Source organism: Nyctereutes procyonoides, unplaced genomic scaffold, assembly GCF_905146905.1.
Source record: "Nyctereutes procyonoides isolate TBG_1078 unplaced genomic scaffold, NYPRO_anot_genome, whole genome shotgun sequence".
NCBI classification, from domain to species: Eukaryota; Metazoa; Chordata; class Mammalia; order Carnivora; family Canidae; genus Nyctereutes; species Nyctereutes procyonoides.
In genome coordinates this window covers 14,477,702-14,494,860 of record NW_026575044.1, presented here as the reverse complement: position 1 = coordinate 14,494,860, position 17,159 = coordinate 14,477,702, and the positions used below count along the sequence as shown (strand labels likewise).

At 51.6% G+C, this 17,159-nt stretch overlaps 1 protein-coding gene across 1 annotated transcript; it reads left to right on the top strand.

Annotated features, from left to right (window-relative positions):
* The first annotated feature begins 1,301 nt into the window (after positions 1-1,301).
* On the top strand, positions 1,302-17,138 carry SLC25A44 (solute carrier family 25 member 44). Its single transcript, XM_055323918.1, has 4 exons — positions 1,302-1,735; positions 6,890-7,527; positions 12,912-13,039; positions 14,866-17,138. Exons 2-4 carry the CDS (start codon positions 6,903-6,905, stop codon positions 15,055-15,057), a joined length of 945 nt encoding a protein of 314 aa, XP_055179893.1. The 5' UTR covers positions 1,302-1,735; positions 6,890-6,902; the 3' UTR covers positions 15,058-17,138.
* Positions 17,139-17,159: the final 21 nt, after the last annotated feature.

Here is a 17,159-nt window from a genome sequence, read left to right as displayed (position 1 = left end):
GAGAGTTTGCAAGGTTGCCCCCAGATCCTTGGTCTGTGCACATGGAGGAATGGACTTACTGATGAGCTTACCTATGGAGAAGAACGTTTGTTCAAGTCCTTTTATCCATTTTTTTATCTTTTTAATGATTTTATTTATTTATTCATAGAGACAGAGAGAGAGAGAGAGAGAGAGAGAGAGAGAGAGAGAGAGAGAGAGGCAGATGCACAGGCAGAGGGAGAAGCAAGCTCCATAAGTTCCATGCAGGGAGCCCGTTGTGGGACTCCATCCAGGGTCCCCAGGATCAAACCCCAGGCTGCAGGCGGCGCTAAACCGCTGCGCCACCGGGGCTGTCCCCTTTTATCCATTTTTAAATAGGGTTGTTTGTCTTTTGTTGTTGAATTGTAGAAATATATATTTTGAAGTGGACTGACTCTCCACTCCAGGCCTTCCAGTCCCTCATTTGAAGAGCTATTCCTCTCTTTTTATTTTAATTTTTTTAAAAGATTTTATTTATTTATTTGAGGGAGAGAGAGAGAATGAGCTAGAGAGAGAGCACAAGCGGGGGGCGGGCAGTGGGGGGGCGAGGAGGCCGAGGGAGAGGGAGAAGCAGACTCCCTGCTGAGCCTGGAGCCAAAGGCAGGTGCTCCCTCTTCCTCTGCTTTTATTTTATTAAAGATTTTATTTATTTATTCATGAGACACACACACACACACACACAGAGAGAGAGAGAGAGAGAGAGAGAGAGACAGGCAGAGAGACAGGCAGAGGCAGAAGCCGGCTCCATGTAGGGAACTTGACGTGAGACTCAATTCCGGGTCTCCAGGATCACGGCCTGGGCTGAAGTCGGCGCTAAACCGCTGAGCCACCCGAGCTGCCCTCTTCCTCTGCTTTTATTTTATTTATTCATGAGAATACACACACACACACACACACACACACACACACACACACACACACACACACACACACACACAGAGAGAGGCAGAGACACAGGCAGAGGGAGAAGCAGGCTCCATGCAGGGAGCCTGACGTGGGATTGGATCCTGGGTCTCCAAGATCATGCCCTGGGCTGAAGGCGGCGCTAAACCGCTGAGCCAGGGGGCTGCCCTTCCTCTGCTTTTAAATCCAAATATAAGTAGACAGTTTCCAAGCCGTTAGAGATCCTAATGTCATGTCCTCCGCCCCCAGGATGGCTCCTACTGCAATTTTTTAAGTTCTCAAATCTGAAGATCGGTTGTCTAATTTCACATTGCACACTGGCCTCTGTTCTGGATCCACAGATGACAAAAAATTACGCAAAAATTACAGATTAGATTTGAGGTTAGGATTTCCAACAGACCCGAAACACAAGGTGACCCATTTACAACCAGATCCTCAAGACCGGCCAGATGACCGGACTTCTGCAAACAAGAAAGGACACGCACGCGCCGTGGAACTGAGGGCGGGACGAGGCCAGTGAAGGCGTGGCTTCTGCCCGAGTTCAAGATGGACGCGGGCCCCGCCCATCCCCGCCCAGGGGGCGACAAGGGAGAGGCTCAAGGCTCAGCACGCGATTGGTGGAGTTGCCCGCGGGGCGGGAGTGACAGTGTCCCGACTTCCGGTTCCGGGAGTACCCGGAGCCGGGTCGAGATGGAGGAAGATGCCCGGGTGTGCCGGAGGCTGCCCGGCATGGAGGCTAGAGTGGGAGCTGTGGCCTAGAGGCCCGGGCTTGGAGTTCGCCTCAGTCGCGGGGGAACCGCCCTGATCGGAGGAGGTAAGAAACCGCCGGTGCAGGGTGCCTGACGGTTGAGGTCTCCGAGGATCTGGACCTGTCACGGCGGCAGCGGGTGCCTGCGCTCCGTGGGAGCCCCCCTGGCCGCTGCGGGGATGAGGGGCGACTCCAGCCCGGCGTCTGTTCTGTCGGAGGAGCGCGAGGCTCGCCCACGGCGGAGGGAGCGGGACGGGAGGCGTGGCGACGGCCGCGTCCGAGCCTCCCGCCGAGGGCTGCCGTGCGGAGGGCCGGCGGGAGCTGCACGGACCGTGTCAAGTGGTGTCTGTGATGAGGGATCACATGGTGCCTGTGGACGACCACGGGAGAGCTGGGAGGGACCTTCGGGTGCCCGAGGGAAGAGACGGCCTCGAAGGAGGGGTCGCAGGCATTGCGGGGACCCGCCCTGAGGACCGGTGGACTAGCGCGTCGGTACATTTCGCGCTCGTGCGGGAGATAGCTCCCAGGATGCAGAGTCTTGATGCAGACGCAAGGGTGGGGGAGCGGAGGAACCGCTGGGGAACCACAGACCGTAGTTCCGGCTGAGGAGCGGGGACCCAAGCCCATGGGTGTGGGTCTGGAGCTGTAGAAGGGGATTTGCTTTGGTGGGGGTGGTTGACCCGAAAAGATCTGCCAGCGTCTAGTGATCATCACTGGGCCCAGTTCTGGTGACAAGTCAGGATGGAGTCATAATGGCCCTGGACTCTTAGAGTAGCTGTATCGTTATGATAATACTGATGATCCTTAATATTTAAAGCAGTGTTTTCCAAACTCTGACACATAGTAATCACCCAGAGAACTTGTTGAAAAATGTTGGCTCTTATTCAACATGGCTAGCCTGCAACCTGAAATTCTGTCTTTCTAAGAAGCTTCCGGGTGACGCCCAGGCTGGGATCTGTGCGCCACCCTGAGTAGCCAGGATTGAGAGCAGGCTTGTCTGATAGAGCTTTCTGCAATGATGGAGATGCTTTGCTGTTACAAAACACTTTCCCCCATATTGCCTCCCGTGAGTGCCTCCACACTATTACCCAGCCATGGCAGGCCTGACTAGCCCCGCTTCATAGATGAGGAAACAGTTTCAGTGAACACATGGTTCCAGTGGTACCAGTTAGGAATAGAAGTAGAGCTCAAACTTGGGTCTCTTGAATACTAGTTAGTGTCCTTTGCACTGCATGACCTGGCCTTCCAGGTGACACTGCCTTATTTCAAACCAGAATCTTATCCCCAGACCCAGTGAATAGTCTGGTGTGATGCTTCTGGTTCAGGAAGAATGCAAGTGGAAGCAGAGACCTCCAATGTGTCCCTTTCCTTTGCTGGGCTTGACAGTGGAGGCTCTGCCTCTGACATCAGATTTGATGACTTCGGGTATTCTGGGTCATCTGTTGGGTACCCATAGGAGGCACTTCAACCTTTGTGCCTGAGCAGTTGTTAAAACACAGAAGGAAATTCAGAATTGGAACTTGCTCACAAATAAGGATCTGGGAAAGAGCCTTAAAGTACTGGGGCTGGTCGTGTTGGGAGAAGGGAAGGCTGGAGGAAATGTGTGTACAGGCGACTGCCAAGAGGATTTTCCAAAGGGTAAAACAACAGTTTTTTGGGATCCCTGGGTGGCTCAGCGGTTTAGCGCCTGCCTTTGGCTCAGGGCGTGATCCTGGAGTCCTGGGATCGAGTCCCACATCGGGCTCCCTGCGTGGAGCCTGCTTCTCCCTCTCCCTGTGTCTCTGCCTCTTTCTGTGTGTCTTTCATGAATAAATAAATAAAATCTTTAAAAAAAAAAAACAAGTTTTTTATTTTTATTTTTTTAACATTTTTTTTTTTTTTTTAATTTATGAGAGAGACAGAGAGAGAAGCAGAGACAGAGGCAGAAGCAGGCTTCCCACAAGGAGCCAGATGTGAGGGACACCTGGGTGGCTCAGCAGTTGAGTGTCTGCCTTTGGCTCAGGTCATGATCCTGGGATTCAGGATCGAGTCCCACACTGGGCTCCCCTTAGGGAGCCTGCTTCTCTCTCTGCCTGTGTCTTTGCCTCTCTCTCTGTCTCTCATGGATAAATAAATAAAATCTTTTTAAAAAAATGGAAAAAAGGAGCTAGATGTGGGACTCCATCTAGGACCCCAGGACCGCGCCCTGAGCTGAAGGCAGACACTCAACCACTGAGCCACCCAGGCGTCTGTAGGAACTTGTTTTGATATTTCAGCAGGAAGTTTGGACGTTATGTAACAAAGAGCAGGTTGAGATCCCACTTTTTTTTTTTAAGATTTTATTTATTTATTCATGAGAGACGAGAGAGAGAGAGACAGGGACAGGCAGAGGGAGAAGCAGGCTCCATGCAGGAAGCCCGACGTGGGACTCGATCCCAGGTCTCTAGGATCAGGCCTGGGCTGAAGGTGGCACTAAACCACTTAGCCACCCGGTGGTTGCCACTGATCTGCCCGAGATCCCACTTTTTGTAGGGATGGAGTGATTGCAGGGCCCTCTCCTCTTTAACTGTCTAGGTTCCTCCATCTGAGGCCAGACCCTTAGTGGTTTCTCCTGTCACCATGGCAGTGGTAGGAGTTACCTGCTTTGGCCTCAGAGAGAGTTGTCCCCTGCCTTCCTTCTGGGAATTTAGAATCCCTGGGCACACATAAGAGATGGAAGAAAGCAGGGAAACGGGACACTGGGTCCTGCGTAGGATTTCATGCTAGGGAGATACTGGTGCTTTGTACTTCAGCTTGACAACTGAGTAGGTGCCCACAACACCAGGTCTTGGAACAGAATCTCCTGCTCTGCCATTCTGCCCTGCTTAGCAGTTTTCATGAGCCCTTGCTGTATTTGTCCTGGGACGACAGTGTGCCGGCCAGCCTCTCCACTTGTCACTCCACCAGCACCCTAGGAAGCAGAGGCAGCTCTTGGTTTCCCTGGAAAGAAACTGAGAGAAATAACGGGTCATCTGCAGGGCCAGGAGCTTATGCTTAACCCTTGGGTGACCAGCGGTCCTGAGAGCATTAATTCTGCCTCCGATAGGTGGGAGTGATTTGGCTTTAGACTGAACTGTGTGACTTGTGTTGGAACTCTACGAATCCCATGGGGTAGAAGGCATGGTCAGTAGAGGAGAAATCTTGGCTCATATCCTGTCTCTACCACTGACCAGTGGCATGACCTTGGACCTTGGACTTTTAACTTACTGATGCGGTGTCCTCATTTAGCAGAAGTGTCTAACTGCACAGGTTCAGTTGTAAGGATTACATGAGGTCATAGGTATTCAGAAAATCCTAGAGTCTCTCCCTCCTCATCGCTCAGTGGTGTTGAAAACATGACCTTGGGACCCTGTATAATGAACACTTTGGTCAGGGCAGATGATAACCACCTTCTCTTGAGGGCCTCAGAGGAGAGGTCTGCTGGGCTTGGTGGGAGTCTGAGGCGGGGGAGGAATGGTCACTTCCCTTTGCTCCTTTCCCGCAGATGCTCCATTCTGGCTGAGCTGGCTGCTCTAGGCCACTGTTTCTTCCTTTTGTCCTCATGCATTTCTGCTCTGTTCACGCGGCTCTGTCCTGCAGGGATGCCTCCCACTCGCCTCACCTGGAAGCTGAAGTTCCACTCAGCGCATAGGTGTGCAGCTTGCCCCACAGGCAGGTCCTTCAGTGATGGTGATGTAGTCCAGCTTAGTCCAGCTCTGGGGTTCCAGAAACCCCACTGTGCTTCTCCGCTGACTTCCACTGTAAAAGCAAGAAGCTCCTCAGGCTAGTTGGGAGCTTTTAGTGGGGAAGGTGGTAGAGGATGGACTCTGTTTAGAAACTTGACATGAGGTTTGCGAAGGCATGGGCTTCCAGAAGATTTCAACTTCTAGATTGTCCCTTTGATATGGTCACCTCCTTTCCCAGCCTGGGGGGATCTCTCTCAAAGCATGGGAAGCCCCTGACTTCTCACTGCCAACTTCACTTCCCCATTTCCCCTCTGGCTGAAAATGTCCAGTGTCCTGCCCAGGAACACATTATATTGTCACCAATATATCATGGCCTGCTGTTTATAGTTTCTCAGTTGCAACCTCCTGATTTTATACAATTACATTAGTATTAGTTTTGTTTGAAAACTTAAGCAGTGGATACACTTGACATGAGAGCCACATTACAGTGATGTGCCCTGGTTTCTTTCTCAGTATCTTATATCTGTTCCCTGGAGGGATACTGTTGTCCTCAAGAACAGATTGTGAGTTTCTGGAAGGCAGAATCTGTGTCTCCCCTGTCACTTGACTCTCATTATATAGGACAGAGATATGATTTCTGTGCTTAGGGGTGAGAGGGGCCAGACATGTCCTCTCCCCTGTGGTTCTCGAGACTCTTCAGGGAAACCACTTAGCTCTCTGCTGGTTCTTTTCTTTCTCTGGAATGAGTTATCTAATAACCAAAGAGGACTCTGACCTTTGGCTTGTTCCTAACTTTCTAACTCCTTTCACTGGAGGGAGGGGAGAAAGGAGGGTGCCACACTTTTTTCGAATGCAGCCTGGAGAAAAGATAAGTGTGGTGAGTGTGTAGAGGGGTGGCTCAGAGGGGCCAGCAGGGAAATCAGAACTAAAGTGAGGGATGGAAGCTGGGAAATGGTGACAAAAGAGGCACCCTGCAGAGGGCCAAAGGTCAAGGCAGTGTCTCCTCAGCACGCCCAGGAGCATCCACTAGATCTTCCACCGTGGAGAGCTTCCTGCCCTCCAGCAGTAGGAACCTGCTGAGTGATATCCCCTTAGCCCACCCGAGAGCCTTGGAGAGCCTTGCATCCTGCCGGGTGGTTTATCCCCAGCATCCTGCGCTCTGCCTGGGTTGAGCAGAGGAGGAGGACAGCAGACTGTAACACTGTGGCCCAGGCAGAGGCAGGGACTGGAAGAGGTAGTGGATCAGCCTGGGGCAGGGAGCTGAAGTGGGAGTGGAGCGGAGAAGTCACTGAAGTGAGGAACAGCTCCTGGAATTGGGGAAGGACCAATGAAGGGGAGAGGAGGGGGTCACATCCTGATCCTTGAAGGAAGACTCAGGTGAGAGTTGGCCAAGCCGGACTGGGTGGAGTCTAAGCTTCGGGGAGGTGAGAACTCTAGGAGATGAGGCCTGAGGAGGGGGTTCAGAGCCTACCCCGCAGGGCAGAGTGCAAAGTTCTGGCCTTGTTCTCTACATCCTCCCACCTGCTCACATCCTCAGGTCTTCAGGCGCCATGGAGGACAAGCGCAACATCCAGATCATCGAGTGGGAACACCTGGACAAGAAGAAGTTCTATGTGTTTGGTGTAGCAATGACAATGATGATTCGTGTCAGCGTCTACCCATTCACCCTCATCCGCACCCGGCTGCAGGTTCAGAAAGGCAAGAGCCTCTACCATGGGACTTTTGATGCCTTCATCAAGATCCTGCGAGCAGACGGTGTTACTGGCCTCTACCGGGGGTTCCTGGTCAACACCTTCACCCTCATCTCTGGCCAGTGCTATGTCACCACATATGAGCTCACCCGGAAATTTGTCGCTGACTACAGCCAGAGCAACACCGTCAAATCACTGGTGGCCGGTGGCTCAGCCTCCCTCGTGGCTCAGAGCATCACAGTGCCCATTGATGTGGTGTCCCAGCACCTGATGATGCAGCGCAAGGGTGAGAGAATGGGCCGCTTCCAAGTGCGAGGGAGCCCAGATGGACGAGGGGTAGTTGCCTTTGGCCAAACCAAGGACATCATCAGGCAGATCCTGCGGGCTGATGGGCTGCGAGGCTTCTACCGAGGCTACGTGGCTTCACTGCTTACCTACATCCCAAATAGTGCTGTTTGGTGGCCCTTCTATCATTTCTATGCAGGTAAGAGGAGGCCAGAAAAGTGAGGGTAGAGGGAGGGCCTGCTAATGGGGCTGAGATGCTGCGGCTCTGTGCATGCTGGAGTGGAAGATTTCATGAGAGAATGGGCTGTTCATCCAACAAACATTTGACCCCATTCACAGATGAATAAGACACGGTTCTTGCCTTCAGGGGGCTTATATTATTGTGGGGGGAATCAGATAAGTAAAGTGATGACTGTAGAACATAAAGTATGTTCTGGCTGCATTAGAATCAATGAGGGTTAGTGGAATGTTGGTAGAGAATTGGAAAGTGAGGAAGGACAAAATTCATGGGATATTTGGGATTTGAAGATGAAATTACAAATGAAATTTCATTTGAATGTTTGAGTTGGATATCTTTCCTCAGTGTTGTTAAATTCAAGATGTCATAGAATCTTGAACCCCTTCACTTGTAGAATGTATTTTTGTTTGTAAGACATTTTATTTAAGTATTTCCCAGAAATGGATTACTGGGTCCAAAGTAAATATGTTGCCAGATTTCCTTCTGTAAGGGTAGAGTGCACTGCCAGGAGCAAGACCTCGGTGAGCCTGCCACCCTCAGCATCCACAGCTTTGGGCAACCAGCAGATTCCCGTGAGGAAGCCTCCCCAGCCCCTGCTGCGGGCTTCTGAGCCTTGGTGGTGGGCGTTCTGTATGATCCATCTGGGACCTTTCTAACCAAATTTCATGACGACCTCCTAACCTATAATCATTCTGTCCCTCTGGTACTATGCATTTCTAATTCTATTTTCCTGATTGTACCTTCTTCTTTATTGCTAGCTCTGTTTCACACACCCGTTCTTCTAGACTATTTGGTGAAATTCACATACCTGGACTCCACCCCTGGCCCTTTGCATCACATCCTTTGGGAATTAAGATTATCAAAATCTAGGGGATCCCTGGGTGGCTCAGCGGTTTGGCACCTGCATTTGGCCCAGGGCGTAATCCTGGAGTCCTGGGATCGAGTCCTGCATCGGGCTTCCGGCATGGAGCCTGCTTCTCCCTCTGCCTCTCTGTGTCTCTGTGTCTCTGTGTCTCTGCCTCTCTCTCTCTCTCTCTGTGTGTGTCTATCATAAATAAACAAACAAACAAACAAATAAATAAATAAATCTTTAAAAAAAATCATAATGTTAAGAAAAACTCAAGGAAATGTGAGCATTTTCTCTGGCATTGTCTCCTCCCTTCTCTCCTTATGTGATTTCATTTATGATTGACTTGTACTTTTCTGACATGTCAGAAAATGTTTGTCCATCCCCAGACTAACTTTCCAGAGCTCTGGACAGGCACTCTGACTGTTGGGCCTCTCGACTTGGGTGTGCACATTTACATCTGAAACATTGCTCAGTGAACTATTTTTTAACCAAGCTGGTTAGGTCACTTCCTTCTCTCAGTGGCCATCCCTGAGACTATCACTCTTCCTTCCTTGTCCCCACATCTGGTCCTGGTGACCCCAGAATGTTTTCCCCTACTTTTGTCCTTTCCTCCTGCCTCTCCTGGAAATCATGTCTCAGTGACCACCCTGCTGGGTGCTGCACCAGCCCTTTAGCTGGACTCCCATCCCACCTGCCACACATCCCTAATGGAGTCACTCTTTCAACCCTAGTTGCAGTGTTCAGTGGCTCCCACTGCTCCTGAGGACAAGCCCATCTCTTCAGCCTGGCTTCCACCTCCCTTTATGCTGAAGCCTCCCCTAGTGTAGTGGGTGCTGCAGCCAGGTCAGATCATGAACAGATCTTCCACTGTACATCATGTCTCCCACCCCTGCTTGTTCCTCTCAGCCCCCGGGCACAGTTGCCTGGTGAAGCCATAATTTACCTGAGAGTTCCTTACTGCCTCCTCTCACATCTCTCCACTGGCCCTTAACCCAGAAGTGACCTTTCCTTCCCTTGAGCCCCCTGACATGGCTTGAAGCTATCTTCAGGCAGCTGTATCGCTTGTCTTGATATTATTTGTATGTGCCTTATCTCTTCACTCTGGGGAAAGATTCCTTTTTTTAAAAAATGCATTTTTTTCCAGTTTTATTGAGATAGAATTGATTGGAAAGTTTCTTGGACAGGGGAGGAAGCTAACATTTATTGAACATGCACTATGTGCCAGGCTGTCTGACTTGTGTGTTTCCTAAGTATTTGTTGAAAGAGTAGATTGGCTCTTGTCATTGCCCTTTGCAAAAATCTACCAGTGCTGCCTTCTGGGCATTTAGAGTAAAATCAAATGTGTCCATGGTCAGCACAGATGTCCTTGAGCTGCATGGCCTGCTGTACCAGCCCTGTGAGGGGCCTCTCCCCTGACCTTGCTCCATCCTCAAGGTCCTTCTCTCTGCCTGAATCACACCAAGCTCTTCACCCTCGCAGATAATGTTTTTCAGCCTGGAGTGCCCTGGCCCTGTTCTCTTGGTGGCAGGGTCCTCCTCATGCTTTAGGCCTCAGCCTATATGCTACCTTTGCACAGCAGACTTCTTCACCCAGTTGGCAAGAGAGCTCTTTCTCTTTTCTTTTTCAGTTTGTTTCCTTCATAGCACTTGTTATAATTTGTGATCATTTTATCCCTGACTCACAACTACTGGATTAGATTGAATCCCAGGAAGGCACTTCCCTGTTCATTTCTATGTCCTGTGCTCACCACAGTGTGTGGCATCCAGCAGCATTAGATAAATACACGTTTATATTACTGTCCAAACTCATGTAACCAGAAGGGACATAAACCAAGTCAGCCTGGGTTTATCTTCTGCTTTGCACATATAATAGGTGCCCAGAAAGCACTTGGGGCACTTTTCCCCACTCTCTTGCTTTTTTCTTTTCATCTTTTCCTGGAGTCCCAGGAATATGGCATGTGTGTATGACTAAGTTGGAACCTGGATCTTGCTGTGGCTTGCAGGCCTGGGGGCCAGTGCAGACACGCCCATGGAGGCTAGCAGCACCAGACCAGATGCCACCTTCCAGTAGCTTCAAGATGCTTGCTTCTTAGGAGAAACAAGATATGGGTGAGAAGGTGTCAACAGGTCACTTTGTCTTGGTTTGTGCTGACCTTCTGGAGGAAGGGAGGTGATTAGCAACCAGGGGAGAGGTGGTTCTGGCAGGGCCTTAAGGAGTCCTACCATGCTGCTAGATTAGAGGCCCTTACGTCTGCCCTGCCAACCCCCACCTTCCTACTGTCCCCTAAAGATTTTTAGGTGGCTACAAATTACCAAAAGTAGAGGCATGAGAAAAAGTTCTTCAAGGTTCTTTGACAGCGGGCAGCCCCGGTGGCGCAGCGGTTTAGCGCCGCCTGCAGTCCAGGGCATGATCCTGGAGATCCTGGATTAAGTCCCACGTCAGGCTCTCTGCATGGAGCCTGCTTCTCCCTCTGCCTGTGTCTCTGCCTCTCATTCTCTCTCTGTGTTTCTATGAATAAATAAATAAAATCTTTAAAAAAAAAAAGATTTACTTATTAAAAAAAAAAGGTTCTTTGACAGCTGAACTGTAGAGAGAAGACTGAGAGTCTTTGAGATAATAAATCTACTTTCCATCTAGCCTCATTCAGAGCAAAAGCCAAAGCTCTCACAGTGGCTCCAAGGCCTTAATGACTTACCTCTCAGACCTCGTCTACTGTTGTTTCCCTTGCTCATTCTGTTCCAGGTACACCAGCCCTGCTGCTCTTGGAGACTTAAGGCACACTCCTGCCTCAGGGCCTTTGCATAGGATGTTACCACTGCTTGGAAAGTTTTTTCCACAGATCCACAGGGCTTGCACTCTCCTTCAGGTCTTTGCTCAAACTTCAACCTTCTTGGAGAGGCCTTCCATGACTGCCTTGTTTAAAATGGCAACCCCTTCATTCCCCACACTCAGCGTTCCCGATCTCCCTTTTCTGCTTTATTTTTATCTACAGGGGGCATGCATCACCTTCTGACGTAGCTATATATTTTGGTTTTTATTTGTTAATTGTCTGTGTTTCCCCCATTAGAATGGAAAACTTCGTAAGGGTGGGACTTGAGCTCATTCGTTCACTGCTCCATCCTCAGGGAGGCTGGCATACTGTAGCCAGTTAATGAACCTTTGTTGAACAAATGAGCTCTTGTTTCTCACCTCAAGAGAGGGTAAAGTAAATAGTTCAGCTGCAGGTAAGTTTTCCAGTGACCTGGGAATGGACGGGGCTTGGTCTTCTGCCATCACCTCCATCAGTATTTTGAAAAATGAGTTTTTCTTTCTTGATATAGCCTGGAAAAAAAATCTCACTGTTGGATATGATTTTTTTCTCTCTCTCTTTTTTAAAGATTTTATGTATTTATTTATGAGACACACACACACACACAGAGGGGCGAGACACAGGCAGAGGGAGAAGCAGACTCCATGCAGGGAGCCTGATGTGGGACTCGATCCTGGGTCTCCAGGATCAGGCCCTGGGCTGAAGGCTGCACTAAATCACTGAGCCACCCAGGCTGCCCTGATTTTCTCTTCTAAGTGTCATTGTTTTTACTTTTAAAAACATTCACATGGGTATATACATGATGGAATATTGGCAATTAAAAAAACTGAAATCTTACCATTTGCAATGACATGGTTGAAGGTAGAGAGTATAATGTTAAGTGAAATCAGCCAGTCAGAGAAAGACAAATACCATATAATCTCACATGTATGTGGAATTTAAGAAACAGGACAAACAAAAAAAAAGACAAAAAACCAGACTCTTCACTCTAGAGAACACACTGGCGGTCATCAGAGGGAAGGTGGGTGGGGGATGGGGGAACAGGTGATGGGGATGAGGAGTACTCTTATCATAATGAGCACTGAGTATGATAGTGAACTGTTGAATCACTATATTGTACACTGGAAACTAATATAACACTGCATGTTAATAACTGGAATTTAAAAAAGAAGAGTAAAAGTATTCATGTGGCTCAAAACTCACCAGATAAGGAAGGGGATGCAGCGAAAAGGTTCCTCACCCTCTGTGGTCACCCTGCCCCTTAGCCAGTCAGCACTGCCAGCTTTTACTGTTTGCTGCCAGTTGTTCCGTGCACGTGTGAGAAAACGTACCTCATGTGGCTGTGTGTTGAGAGGAATAGATCACAGGCAATAAGGTTTTTACACCAGGAAGGAGTTATGTCCATCAGATGAAAGCACCAAGCAAAGAGGCTCTGAAACCCCTTCTCCAAAGGAATCTTCTATTCGAAGTGGGCAATGTACCCAGCATGGCTTCCAGAAGGGGCCTGAGATTTATCATTTTTTGTTGGTTAGGATGGAAGCGAAAAAAAAGAGAAGATGGGAGTTACAGGGCCTAAGGACACTGAGGATGAAGAGGGTTCATCCTTGTTGGGCATAGAGGCAGCATGAGGGCAGATTGAATGGCATCTCATATCTTGAGGTATTATTGTCTTTCCCTCAATTCCAGAGCAACTCTCGTACCTCTGTCCTAAAGAGTGCCCGCACATTGTCTTTCAAGCCGTGTCAGGGCCCCTGGCTGCGGCCACCGCTTCCATCCTCACCAATCCCATGGATGTCATCCGAACCCGCGTGCAGGTAAGGCCAGCGTCTACCCCTGTGAGACGGGTAACTGTAGGCTTCCCAGCAATCTCTGACTTCTCTGTGTCATAGCCTCCTAGTCCCAGCCAACCTGGTCCTGGTCGGCCCCTTCCTTGTAGTTAGGACTCAACATCTACAGAAACCAGCTGAGCACTGTGAAGCACCTAGTTTCCCTCACGGTGTCTGCTGCTTGCATGCCCTCTTCCTGTCCTCACCATGCCTCACTGGCTCCTCCCTGCCTTGCATCCTGTTAGCAGAGCCCATCAGACACCTTTTCCTTACCTTGTGGTATTAGAAATAGCCATCTCAGTGAATTCTGTAAGTCTGGTTTCTCTGCTGGGCTGTGAGTCCTCTATGGGCTGTTCTCGAGAAGGTCTCCTGGACTGTGCCGTGTGGACTCAGCAGAGGCACTGACAGCCCTTGGTGGTGCTGCTGTGCAGAGATTATCATCCCTGTCTTCACTCAGCTCAAAGATAGTTCCCCAGCACCAAGTCCAAGAACCTAACTATGGTTAGGCCCATAGAACCTAACTATGGATGTGTGACAATCAGGCAGCAGGTTCTGATGCTTAAAGCGTTAGGTGGAGAGAACCGGGGATTCGGAGGTGTGAGGTGGGTAACATGAGAGGACCGCTGACCAGGAGGTCGGGCCCCTAGTGAGGTTGGGAGGGGAGGGAAAGAAATCAACAGATTGGGGGTGAGGTCAGGGTGCTGGGATGGGGTGGGTGGTAAATCTAGGTGTATTTGTCCCTAGGAGAGAATGACCTGCCCCCCCCCACACACTTTTAAATGAACGAATGGGCATCTGGTTGGTTTGCAAATAGCAAAGCACACAGGTTCCCTCTGCATTCTCCTTGGAGGTTTATTTTGAGTGTTGTAGGAGGAGATCCCAGGGAGAGGACAGGTCTCTACTTCTGAGGTGCTCCCAGGCCGGAGAGGACAAAGTGCATATGAGGGCCAGAGGCCTTGCTGGAACGGCCTTGGACTCGGCTATGGATGAGTGGGAGGGCTAGGGGGGCATGGGTGGTCAGAGGAGAGTCTGGAGAGGAAGAGGGGAGGATGGAGGAGGATGCTAAAGGAGGTGGGGAGGAGTAGGGCCAGAGGGGTCCCCTGTGAGCATCATCCAGTCTAGGGAGGTGTGTCAAGGAGTCCATGTCCTGCAGTGGTTGAGGGTCTGTGTGGGGCCTGAGCGGGGCGAAGTGTGTTTTGGTGGCCGGGGACGGGTGGTCAGGGGAAGGGGGCAGTACTGCTGAAAAGGAACAGAGAAAATTCTTGCCTTAGCCAAACTTGCAGTGTGGTAGGGAAGACAGGTCCTGGGGTATGTGGGGGTGACAGATCAGGGGAGGACTCCAGCTGCGGGAACTGAGGGACTGAGATGGAATGGAAATAACAGACTGGCAAGGCCACGAGGACCAGTCTCCCCGGGGCCAGAGAGCAGCATCCAGTCCAAGGACCCTAGCTGAGTGGCTTACCTCGTGGTAATAATAGCTCGAGGTTACAGAACTCGACCGTCTGCCAGGCGCTGTTCTCAGCAGTGTTGACTGCTCAGAACAACCACGGGGGGCGGTATGCCCCGTTGCTGTTTCACCCCTGAGGGGACTGAGGTGCAGAGAAGTGGGTGCACCCCCTGAGGTTGCACTGTCAGGAAGCCAGGGAGCGGAACTCTGCCTGGGCAGGCAGCCCCGTGCTGCACTGGCCCTCACAAGCACAATCCAGCCCCCAGACTCCAAGGGAGCTTCTTCCCATGGTAGCCCAAGGCAGAGGGAGACTGTGCTGAGCGGCTCTGACTGCAGACCACAGCCTTCTGCTCTGTTGCGTTTCCAGGTGGAAGGCAAGAGCTCCATCACCCTGACCTTCCGACAGCTGATAGCCGAAGAGGGGCCTTGGGGCCTCATGAAGGGCCTCTCGGCCAGAATCATCTCTGCCACGCCCTCTACCATCGTCATCGTGGTTGGTTACGAGAGCCTCAAGAAACTCAGCCTCCGACCTGAGCTGGTGGACTCCAGACACTGGTAACCCATGGTGGGGAGTGAACCCCAATGTTTGCCACACTACTTACTCTAGGGCGGGTAGCACCCTCCCCACGTGCCCCCACCACATTTGCAGCCTGCCCTGGGCCAGGTGGTCTGTCTGGGACAGAGCAGAGACTCTGAACTGCTCTTGCTGAAGAGGCTCCACACCTGGACCCCCTGCTCCTGTTATTTTTCATTTTCTTGCCAAACTAGGCTCCCTCGCTCAGTCCCGGTCCTTGGTCCTGTCCTAAGGAAACCCACCATCCACACCAGTTCTGCCGCACCTGTCCCCTGTGAACCCTTCTTCTGGCTTCTCCCACCATCTGTGTCCCTGCAATCCTGACAAGAGCTGTACATAGAGCTTGCTTACTATCTCACTGGTCTTCCTCTTGGGCTTTCAGCCCAGGTTCCAAGCAGCTGCCATCAGCCCTTTCCTGCTTAGTATCATAGGCTGGGTGTTTTTACTTGGGACTGAGCTGCCCACCAGACTGTTCTGTTTTTCCCTGCCACCGGGGCATGGTGCCAGGTGCCAGGTACTTCTGCACAGGGAGCAGGAGCAGCACAGACCTCTGATTCTTCAGAGCACTTGTCCTCTCTTTGGAGAGTTATTAGGTCGGGGACAAATGTTGATACTTTATTTTGTGTATTTTTTTTGACATCTGTGAACTAGGTACTGTCAGTACTGCTGAGGCGCCAATCCTGCAGTTAGAGCCCACCCCTTGCTCAGACAGGTGGAAAAGGTGGCTTTCCCCTCAATTCCAGTTACCTATCTCTTCCACTTCCTTCAGAGCCAGCAGCCCCAGGACATGCAGGCCGCTGGCTGCCCCTGGTCCAGATGATGGGGTGGGGGCAGTTTGGAGTAGATGGAGCGGCCTGGGTGCTGTGGCACAACAGCTGCTCTGGAAAGCCCCAGTGCACCTGCCGAGAGCTGCCCAGTGAAGCCTGGGAGAGGTGGTGGGGCCACTCACATCTATACCCCAGTCACCGGAACTCACACAGTTCTCACAACAGGAATCTCTGAGTTGTGGAACCACTGGTGTTTCTCCTCATCCCTCTCAAGGGATGCTGGGGGAGTAAGGAGTGGGTCAGGAGGTCACCCGCACCAGGACTGCACTTACCAGCCCGACACTGCCCAGCAGATGTGGCCACCGCCCAGCCAGCCCTCCTCCACCACTGGGCCTGTGAGGCGGGGTGTGGTGCCCCTAATGACAAAAGGCCTGTCAGACCCTGCACTCCTACTGCACATGTGTGGCCTCTCATCATTCCCCTGGGAAAGGCCGAGGAGCCAACTTGAAAGGTGCTAGCTACCTGAGGCCTTGACACTTCCTACGGCTGCCCCATCTTCTGTCGCCCAGGCGGATCAGAGCCAAAGCCTGCTCCTCTACCTTCGCTGCTGCCACCACCACCTCTGCCTGTCTGGGTCCCAAACCTTCCAGGGTTATTTCCATTTACTTACCTTCGGTGTGTCCCCCAGTGTCTGTCCGCTGATGGTTGCCATCCCACCTCTCTGCACAGGTGACTCTGAACCTCCTGCCCCTCCCTCACCCACCTGCCCCCAGAGCCACCAGTAGCATGGAGGTCAGGGCCTCTGTCCCTGCTCTCTCTGCGCCTCAGCCCTCCCCAACTTCCAGGGGCTTGTGGGCTCAGAGTGCTCAGACCGCTTTCCCCCAACTCTCCGGGCAGGGTGCCGCCCCCCCGCCCCCCTCGCCCTCTTTACCTCCCTCCATTCTCCCCATCGCCCTCACCCCCTCCCCCTTCACACACACACACTCTCTCTCGCGCACCCGCACGGTCCGATAGGATGCCGTGCGTCTCCCGACAGGAAGCCCTGACCGCTGCTCTCCCATCCAGCACTTCAGGGGCTTTGGTCTGGCTGGGTTACGGGGCGCCCGGCGGGGAGGCGACCGAAGGCCACGCCCGCTGGACTTGGGGGCCAGCTGGTCCGTGGCCAGGAACTGAAAGGAACGTGGGACACTGGGTAGGCGTCTGGTAGACTGGACTCCTGTGAACATTAGCGGCGGACACTCACTGCTGCACTGTACGAAGTCTCTGACGTGTAATTAAAAGTTTTTATTGAGCCCCTGAGCTTTGGCTGGCGCGTACTCT

Coding starts and splice junctions, on each gene's coding strand:
- SLC25A44 (XM_055323918.1), top strand. CDS start 6,903: ATGGAGGACAAGCGCAACATCCAGATCATCGAGTGGGAACACCTGGAC. Junction 7,528..12,911: donor CTTCTATCATTTCTATGCAG/GTAAGAGGAGGC, acceptor CCTCAATTCCAG/AGCAACTCTCGTACCTCTGT. Junction 13,040..14,865: donor TCATCCGAACCCGCGTGCAG/GTAAGGCCAGCG, acceptor TTGCGTTTCCAG/GTGGAAGGCAAGAGCTCCAT.